This window comes from Triplophysa rosa, linkage group LG17 (assembly GCF_024868665.1).
Source record: "Triplophysa rosa linkage group LG17, Trosa_1v2, whole genome shotgun sequence".
NCBI classification, from domain to species: domain Eukaryota; kingdom Metazoa; phylum Chordata; class Actinopteri; order Cypriniformes; family Nemacheilidae; genus Triplophysa; species Triplophysa rosa.
This window is the reverse complement of record NC_079906.1, coordinates 3,490,739-3,500,912: the sequence shown is the minus strand read 5'-3', so window position 1 is coordinate 3,500,912 and position 10,174 is coordinate 3,490,739. Positions and strand designations below refer to the sequence as shown.

The 10,174-nt window shown below is 36.9% G+C and overlaps 1 protein-coding gene across 5 annotated transcripts in view; it reads left to right on the top strand.

The window, feature by feature from the left end:
- antxr1a (ANTXR cell adhesion molecule 1a) overlaps nt 1-3,842 on the top strand; it is a 47,594-nt gene extending 43,752 nt beyond the window's left edge. For all 5 annotated transcript variants that reach the window (XM_057357288.1, XM_057357286.1, XM_057357287.1 and 2 more), the window contains one exon: nt 533-3,842. In XM_057357288.1, coding sequence (XP_057213271.1) covers nt 533-952 — 420 coding nt within the window. In that variant the 3' untranslated portion in view covers nt 953-3,842. The remainder of the gene's footprint in view (nt 1-532) is intronic.
- The last annotated feature ends 6,332 nt before the right edge of the window (nt 3,843-10,174 follow it).

Genomic DNA, 10,174 nt, shown 5'->3' with positions numbered 1-10,174 from the left:
TTAGTGCATGAGCATTAACAGTGTGTGTGTCTGTGTTGTGAAGGAGTTCTTAATTAGTTTTAGGAAATCAGGACACAGAGCTTCATAATAAAGTGTTTCTGGTAAACAACCAACAAAAAGCTTTTCATGTATATCATTAAAACATGTCTGGCTTTTATAGCTTCCTACAGCTACAGGAGACAGAACCTCATAGACCAGCCCATCACCTCCCTCTCCAATATGTCTCCAGTGACCATACTGTACACAGAGTGTGTGGTTGTGCGAGTTTGTCCGGTTATTTATTAACATCATGACACACACAACCAGACATTTTGATGTCTTACTTATTCTGACCTACAATCCTGTAATCAAATCATTTAAGACAATTTTGTGCTACTTTTGTGTTGATTTTTGTTTGATCTCAGAGGTAATTTTCCAATACGAAATGACAAATTCCATGCAAGGATGGTTTGCTTAGTTGGCTGAGCCAAAATAGACTTTAAAAAGTGTCCATCTCCATTTTGTTAAAATAGTCTCTCTCTCTCTCTTTCAGGGCCGCTGTATGAACTTCACTCGGATCAGGTCCAGTTCTACTCCACACTATCCAACCTACAACCACCATTCTCCACCCATCTACGCTTCCCCACAAAACTTCAACCCACCTCCTCCTAAGAGTCAACTTCCACCACCTCCACGCAGTCCACCAGCCACCCTGCCCTCCAGTTTTCCTCCCCTACCTTCCACCCCTCCTCCTCATGTCATTACTCCGTCCCCTCCCATTACCCCACCTCCATCCTATTCTCCACCCCCCATTTGGCCTTCGCCTTCTTCCACCCTCTTCTTTTCTCCGCCCACGTCTCCACCCTCTCTTCCACCATCGCCTACTTCATCCCTGCCTCCTCCTCCTCTTCAGGCCCCACCTCCATGTAGAGCTCCGCCTCCGGACCGCCCACCTCCACGGCCTTGTCTGTAATTTGGAGTGGACTTCTTTAAGGGGTCTGAAGTTGGGGATGGGAGGTAAACATGAAATATAAATGTTCCACATCCTTCTCTTCGCCAAAAACGCAGCATGATTCCACCGCTGTGTGTCCTAATACAATAAAACTTGATATAAAGACCCACCTGTGGCATCAAGGGCATCATGTAACAGAATACAAGCCACCAGGCAACTCTAAAACTGCAGGGTGCAAAATCTAAATCACATATCTACTAAGCTACTACTTGTTTCTCACTGGGCATCATTTGCTTGTTTGGGAACCAAAGTGAGCTTTAAGAGAAGACGTTTTAGTAATGGATCCATGGATTTTCACAACTGCGTGCACATGAGGCCATCTCATATGGAGAATTTAATGCTACAGGACAGATGAATCAAAATAAACACCCTTCAGGATGTTTTCATGGACAATCAAGGACATGTGTGCACATTTTTGACCTTCGAGAGTTGAAGTACATTCGACTTGTCACCATTTATAACAAGTCTGAATAAATCCTTGAATGGCTTTTCAAAACTAAACAATGTGTGAAAAGCATTCTTTATAGATGTTGATTCTATTAATGACATACGTTTGCAAAAATCCGTATCTGTTGTAACAATGTTTTAAAATGAAAGCCCCTTGTTTGCTTTCAAAAAACTGCAATAAATTGTTTAGTGAAAACCCGTGTCTTGCCATTGAAAGTATAAAACGCTGTTGGTCGTTCAGGTAATCTTTTAATTTGTGCAATAGTGATTTTAGTGATTTTTTAGATTTAAAAAAATTGTATGTGAGACCAGCTAAACTAGTATAATTATGGGGCACGACTTGAAACATTAGGAGAAAATGGACCTGAAATGTACCTTACTTTGCACATCTCACAATCGTAATGGTGTATGGGTGCATTAATAAAAAATGTAGAGACTATTATACTTTTACACGTGCTGTATGTACAAATCTATGTATCCTTTTGTATAGTTTTCCTTTGATATATATGGTTTTCTAGATCTGTTGTTGTTTTATTTTCATGGCATGATTGCGTTTTCTAATAATGTGAAAGCAAGAAAAAATGACTTTTGCCAGGAATTCCCAAGAATAGTTTTATAGCCTCTGCATATCATCCCTAAATACTATCTACAGACGAAAATTACAAGTAGCTTTGTGTGTTAGACATTTTTAATTTACAACCAAAATTTTAATCCATGTGATATATGGGTTTGTTTTGGCCCACATGTTGTGTGTATTATTGTCATAATATGTCACATCAGCAGCATCCACAGCCCTTTGCTTATACAAATCTCTTGTCATTTCTCATTGTGTTCAATCTAAATTATTGCAGTGCTGTTTATATGACTCTTCAGCCCCGTTTTGATCGCGGTTTTATGGGTGTTTAAATCAGAGAACTAGTAAACATCAAACATTTCAAAGGGATCATGAAAATTAATCTTTCTTTGAATTACTTTGACAAACAACATTGTTTACTTTCTTGTGATTTTTTTTTTTTTTAAATAAAATGTTGTAATAAAGTCAAACTGGTCCTCCTGTTTGCATGCGTTTTGATGGATGTGCAGTAAAATCTTTGTCTGAGTAGCTCGACAGCAAATCTGAGTACATATGCACACGATGAATCTGACATGATGTATAATTTTTATGCTTATGTGGATAAAAAATCTTTTATTCCATAGCAAATTGTGAAATGGTTGTTTGTAAGAAGCAGGAAAGTGAACAATTCCTTGTTTAATGCAAAACTTTCCAAATAAAGCAATATTGTGTTTTAGTTTCTTATCGGAATAATGTGCTTTTCAGTTCAACCCAGTTATTCTGTGACTAAAAGAAATGAATTTTAGAAATAGTTTATTCACATGATTCCAACAAGTACGTAAGTTAACACTATAGGCTTTACTAGTAGTATGTATTCGATTTACAGTTATATTGGCCTTAAGTGTAAAACATTACAAGGAAAAAACAGCGATCAATTTATTACAAGAAAATATTGTTATTTACACAAAGCCCAAAAACTATTTGCCAGCCATGGCCTTTGTTTTACTTTTTTATACTTTTTATATTATAATAACATGATTTTAACTACAACATTCTGTGGGATTAACTACATTTTCTGACATTTTAACAGAAATATACAACAAATTACACCATTTCTTGAGAATGGCCAGGGCTAGATACTGCAGTTTGTTGGCAACACTGACAGATTTTGTTCAATTCATTGTTCACACTTCAGTTCATTTAATTCCCTTTGGTCCAGGTGTAATTACAGACAGTCTCTCAGTCAACACACGAACAGAGAGCCGGCGTCTCATGAGACAGAGACCATAAACCGGTCATGCCGTCACACGTGTCCGATTTCAAAGGAAGTCTCATTCATAGTGTCATAAGCACCACCCCAGCAAGTTTTGGCATGATATGTTTCAAGTGCGGCCAAAGATAAGCAAATGAAAGTGTGCTGGAGAAATATATGGGATTAGTATGCATGACCTCTTCTCCAGCGGTGCAGTGGCACCCATGAGACCCGTGTAGCCTGTTTTCTGTTAGGATCTATTCAGATTTAAAGTGATGTTTTGTCCAGCTGGTATTAGTTCAACAGTTCTGTCTCACTCTCTCTCTGTTTCACCCTGATACTGTTCTTTCATATCAGGACACAAACATTTATTGAGAAAGATTTGAGGCTTACCTCAAACCTATTCCTACATAGCCACACCGCATTTGTTTACACTATGAGGTCAGGATTAATATTCTGAACAATCGCTCTCTTTTTGAAAAACATTTTCAAGTAAGAGTAAATGCTAAAAAAATCACCAGATAATCAAAGTTATATTTATATATACAGTGGGGGAAATAATTATTTGATCCCCTGCTGATTTTCTAAGTTTGCCTGCTTACAAAGAAATGAAACGTCTATAATTTTTATGGTAGGTTTATTTTAACTGATAGAAAAAATCTGGAGAAAACTATATTTATATAAAATTATATATTTTATTTATATAAAATTATAACATCTCAATGCATATTCTCACTAATCATAAGTCAAATTTGGTTTATTTATAACTATTTTATTTATTTGTTTGTTTATTTACAGTATAACACAATGAGATTCATCCTTTACTTGAAACCGGTGTGCCACCATTACATGTGTAGTTTCTGTACATGTTCTATACATGTCTGACGCATGAGTTGATTAACTGCTCTGCTACACAATCTATCGTGTGACATTGTACCGTTAAAAATAGTTGGGAATCTATCAAATGAAACAGTATAAATGGAGACACACATGGTAAAGGGAGTGGAGGGAAATATAGATACAGTATGTTGACCATGTACACATGGGAATATGTTGCATTATATCATGAACAACTGCAGTGAGTAATCATGGAGAGTATTAGATTTGCATGAAAGGACACAACATGTGGATGAGCTGGAAGGGACGCAAGCCAAAATGTATTGTGCATGACATAATTGCATTCCATTCCCACCAGAGGCAACCAAAAACTATTGTGTAAACTGTTTATGGTTAAAAAGTCTGATCTGCACCTTGAATATAATTAAAACCAGCACTTAGTTTCAATACAAAAGTGCTTTTGATACATTTATAGTCATCCCAATGTCAGCCCCAAATAAGAGTCCTTTATAGACCGATATCAAATCTTCCATATCTGTATGTAAATACAGGAAAAAGTAGTATCTGCACAATTGTGCTCTTTCCTACAAAAAAACGACCTACACGAAAAATATCAGTCGGGCTTTAGGCCACATCATAGCACGGAAACCACACTTGTTAAAATTACAAATGACCTACTCCTAGTATCAGACGAGGCTGCATTTCACTCATAGTTTTACTTGACCTTAGTGCCGTATTTGATACCATAGATCATGCCATACTTCTAGATCACTTACAGAATTATATCGGTATTCAGGGATGAGCCTTACAATGGTTCAGATCATATTTATCTGACTGATATCAGTTTGTTCATTTAAATGGGGAATCATCAAATCAAATGCCAGTAAACTATGGATTACCTCAAGGATCGGTTTTAGGGCCCTTGCTATTCTCTATATACATGATGCCCCTAGATAATATTATTAGAAAACATGGAATTCATGGCTATGCAGATGATACTCAGTTATCATCTAGACCGGACGAAACCTCAAAATTAACAAAACTGGAGGAGTGCGTTCAGGACATAAAACATTGTATGACTAGTAATTTTCTAAATTCTGATAAGAACAAGATATTACAGATTACAACTTGCAAATAGAATGATGCACTGTTACCACAGCAAATATAGAAGGGTACACTGTTACCTCACCAAATATAGTTAAAGAACTTGACAATACATTGGACAGCAACCTGTCTTTTGAAAATCACATCTCAAATGTCACAAAAACAGCCTTAGAAACATTGCCAAACTGCAGAATATTCTGTGTATTTCTGATGCAGAAAAAGTTCACGCATTTATGACTTCAAGACTTAATTATTGTAATGCACTACTTTGTCCTGCATCTGTCACGGATCGGTTTGGCAGAACCCAGTCGCAGACAGGAGAGTACAGAAAAATGTCTTTATTCAACAAAAATACAAAACAAAACCCACGAGGGGGAAAACAGGCAAATAATACTCGTTAAAACAAAACAAACACCATAACCAAAAAGGTAGAAACAGAGCTAGACTAGGGAAACAGATAAACATGAACAACTCGAGACTTACTACACCAACGACACGAAGGGATTGACATGTAGTTCTCACGACAACAAGTTTGACAACAAAACGACAACAGACAGAGAACAAAGGGGCAAAGGGGCATTATATAAGGGAACACTAACGAGGGAAAATTACACAAGGGACGTGACGGGCAGGTGACAGAGATCACACACAACGGGCAATAATTACGGGAGACAGGAGGGCGGGGCTGAACGACATGACAAGAGAACACGCAGCACAAAGTAAACAACAATGGCCACGTGTCCTCCACACATAACAAAACAAGCACAAAAGACATGGCACCGTCACAACTCCGTCCACAGACCAGAAACCTCATGATAGGAAGGACAGAGTTGTGACAGCATCATCATTAAATAAATTACAGTACAAAATGCAGCTGCTAGAGGTACAAGGTATAGAAAATTTGACCACATAGCACCAATTTTATCATCCCTACACTGGCTACCCATTAAGTACTGTATAGACTATAAAGTACTTCTATCACTTATAAAGCATTAAACGGTTTAGCTCCCACTTATCGAACAGAGCTTCTATAAATCCACCAAAGGGGGTAGAGCTTTCTCATATGTAGCACCTAAACTTTGGAATAGCCTTCCTGATGCTACTCAAGGATAAGACACTCACCCAATTTAAATCTAGATTAAAAACATGTATTTTAAGCAAAGCATACATATGATGCATACCAGTATTATCTCTTGTTTATAAGTAAATAAACAGCAGCTACACTAATTCTCTCTCTGCCCTCCTCCCCTACCTCGGGATACCCATTCCGAGGAAACCACAGATTATGCTGGCTCAAGTAGGACCACCTGGTGTCATCCTCCTGTGAGAGCCTGCAGACTGACTGACCATTGGGACACACATCCCGAGGAAACTACACATTACACCAGCTCCAGCTGATTGTCACGTGCCATCCTCATGCGAGATCCTGTGGAACTGATCATCCCAGCTCCAGCCCAGGCAATCTCCTTCAACAACCAAGAGATGCAAAGATGGACTACTTGTTATTTTAATCGTAATACTAACGTTTTGTTTGGTCTTTCTTCCTGTAAAGCTGGTTTGAAACAATGAAACATTGTAAAAAGCGCTATTTAAATAAAACAGAATTTAATTGAATTTTGAAAGACTAATAACATATACAAAATAAAGAGAGACAAAAGAACAACAATATCCATAAGACGAGAAGAAGAATTAATAGTTGAATTACAATAAATTACTTAAGGTGACACTTTTATCAACTGGTATTATACAGTCAGACATGTTTATATGGCATGGTATTATGTTGGAATGAAATTTATGTATTGGAAGAATGACCAAACCTGTGGCCTCTTGTACGAAGCAAAATAAAAATGAAGAGTTGCACAGTTGACAAAACCTGATCAATTCAACCTGGGTTGAGTTGGGTTGATCTGATGATAATGATGCTGGTTACCATTTGTACTAATAATGATAAACAACTGCAGGTACTTTGCAAGGCTGTAACCACACATTCAGGATTGGAGGTAATAGGATTGAGCAACTGATCGGTTCACCACTGGTCAAAATATTTGGGAGAAGCGGAATGGGATGGGGACACCACAGCTTTACTGGTCTCTATTTTGTTACCATAGTTACGTCAAATAACATCTGTAAAACATGTTTTGAAATATCAAATTAGTTTGACTGAAAATGAAATCATTTTTTGTGTTTCACAAGAACATTTTCCAGTATTATCTACTCTCCGCTGAAATGACTGGTTATTACTCAAAGGGCAAAGAGACTATGACATTCGTGTTCTTGACCAACACAGCACCTAAACGCTAAATAGCTGTGGCTAAAAAAGAACACACTTAGCCACCCAAGAGATCTACAGTAAATCTATATCTGGCAATGAAATCCAAATTCAGTCATACTGACCGAATGACCACACACAAGGTGGGTGCCACGCCAATAATGTGTTACTGTTGGAAGGTAGTTGGGCCATTGTTGGAAGGTAGTTTCTTTTTCGCACCATTCGGTGAAGTTTGTGTTTTGCAACATGGTCCCTGACCCACTTTCTGCTTTAGCCAATAAAATAATCTGACCATCAACAGCTATGACGCAAGCTGCTCCAAATCCATCCCTACTGCCAAGATCCTTTTGAATCGGAGCTCAAATGTTTCTGTGCTATTGAAGAGCATCAACACACTGGGGACTATCTGGCTTTAAAAGTATTAGTAAAGCACTTGATCTCAATGTTTGCGTGGATATTATAATGCGAGTCGCAGAGGAGTTTAAAAGAATATTTGAGTGGTTGGTTTTAACTGTTTGTGGCGAAAAACATGGCTCTGGTCACCACACACAAGAATACAAGCGAGTGTGGTTTTGCTGCACATACATAACATGCGTTCTTGCCTTTCTGTGGTGGTATAAAACCTCAGTGGTCATGAAGGCAACAGATTTATATTCAAATGTCTGTGCAACAGATGTTATTTTCATGGTTAACAGCCACGAAAATAACCATGTTTAACAAACTTACACTTGCTCATCAAGATTCTCCTCAAACATATTCATGACTCTCAATATTTGAAAATATTGAGATATAAAGAAAGCTGATAGTTAGAAAGATTTCACGTTTTAATTTACCAGTTTTGGTCATAAGCTCTAACATTACTAAAACACATTTTTTTACGGCTTAACCAGCGATTAAGCTTTTTTTATGCTTCAGACTGCAGCTGAACATGTTTCTTTCTAACAAATTAGGAGAACTGATTTTCAGGAAATTGGCTACTTGCCATATAAACAAACTTTCAAAATGAAAAAGGATACAGCTAAATAATAGTGACATTTTTAAGTAAAGCTTGGCAGTTCAGAGCTCAACAGAGACAGTCATGATGGTAATACGCTTGTCTGTGAATAAAGTTGACTTCTTTTATTTTCCAAAAGGGAAAACAAATACAAAGGACTTTAACTGCATCTTTTATGCTACTGCACCACATGACCATTCTCTAAAACTTTGGTTACATGATTATAAGAGAGATAGGTTGCCTGTTTTTGGTTTAAACCTGATTCCGACGAGACGTCTTTATTTATGGTAATATAGTGCACAATATAATGGCATAAATGAAATAAAACAAAATCACAAGAAAGAACATGATAGGATGATAATAAAGTTACTGTAAATATATGCCTTCTATACCCAATAATATTAATAAAGACAACAAAATGGTCCCATAGAAATGTTCAAAAATGAAGGTGGCGTTGTATGGGGCAGCTGCTATGTAAAGACATACTTCATGTTCTCTGTTCATTGGCAGTACAACTGTAAACCAGAGACCAACTCACGATCTCCTTCATATATAAAACAAGGCCTTAGATATCCAGCAGAAACAAAGGAACCAAAAAGACCAAAAGTGGAAGCCACATGACGTACTGAATGTACCTTCAGATGGATCTCATATTAAAAGACAAAGCGATTGTGAACATCTACACAGTAACTAGATACCGTTACTGATACCGATTCATATGTCTAATCTAGGTTAAAAACATCTCTTTTTTTTAATGGTACACCTTGTCTTCATGAAACCATGTAAACAAAACATTTCATTTTGTAATGGTGCACTGTTTTTTAACATACTGGTAGATGTTTGTGCAAAATCAACAAAATTTCACTGAACCAGCTTGGCAAAGCACATAGTGAAACTGAAACATTAGCAAAAAATATCAGCCGAGTACACATCATGCATTTACTTCATATTTTACCCTTCATCTACATAATATTTTTGTTTTAAACTACCGTGGTTGCAGCCATTTAACTGCACGACCCCTCAACCATTTTTAATTTATTCTGACATGATTTCAAATATATTGCCACAAGAATGAAAGATAATAAATATGTACTTTACATGACCTATGAGGAAACTATTTCAGTAAAATAGATGGAAGTGCAAAATTGAAGTCTCAAATAATGGATTGAAATAACAAGTCAGTTTAGTAATGTCACTAAAGTTCACCCAAATACACATTAGCATTGCTTCTACAAATGCTAATTCAAGCGCAGGAAATGGCATTCCGGATAATCCAGAAGAGAAAATTGTTTACCGGTAACACAACCATCCTTTTGAATAGCAGCAAATAGGAACAACCAAAAGAAGTGTGCAAACTACCACTAAGCAGTCTTTCATAGTTCTGTTTCAGCGGCAAATATCACATGCCTGCGGAAATATGGGTTTTTGTAAAGTAAGCAACTTTTTTAAAAATCTAAGCCATTTTTGATTGATTGCCAATTATGATATAAAACATACAGACTGCAACATCAATTTCCCTATACAAATGCCTGTGTATTTGATAAAAACCATTTGAAAGTCATTCTGAGTCAAATTAATTGTGAAAAGCAAACAAACAAATATTAAGCACTAACAGGAAAACATAGTCTTTGCTATAACATACATCATGTAATATCTAGTTCATCTGTCAAGAATGGCTCTTATATTGCCACCCCATACCGCGCCATCAACAACTACGATATGATGCT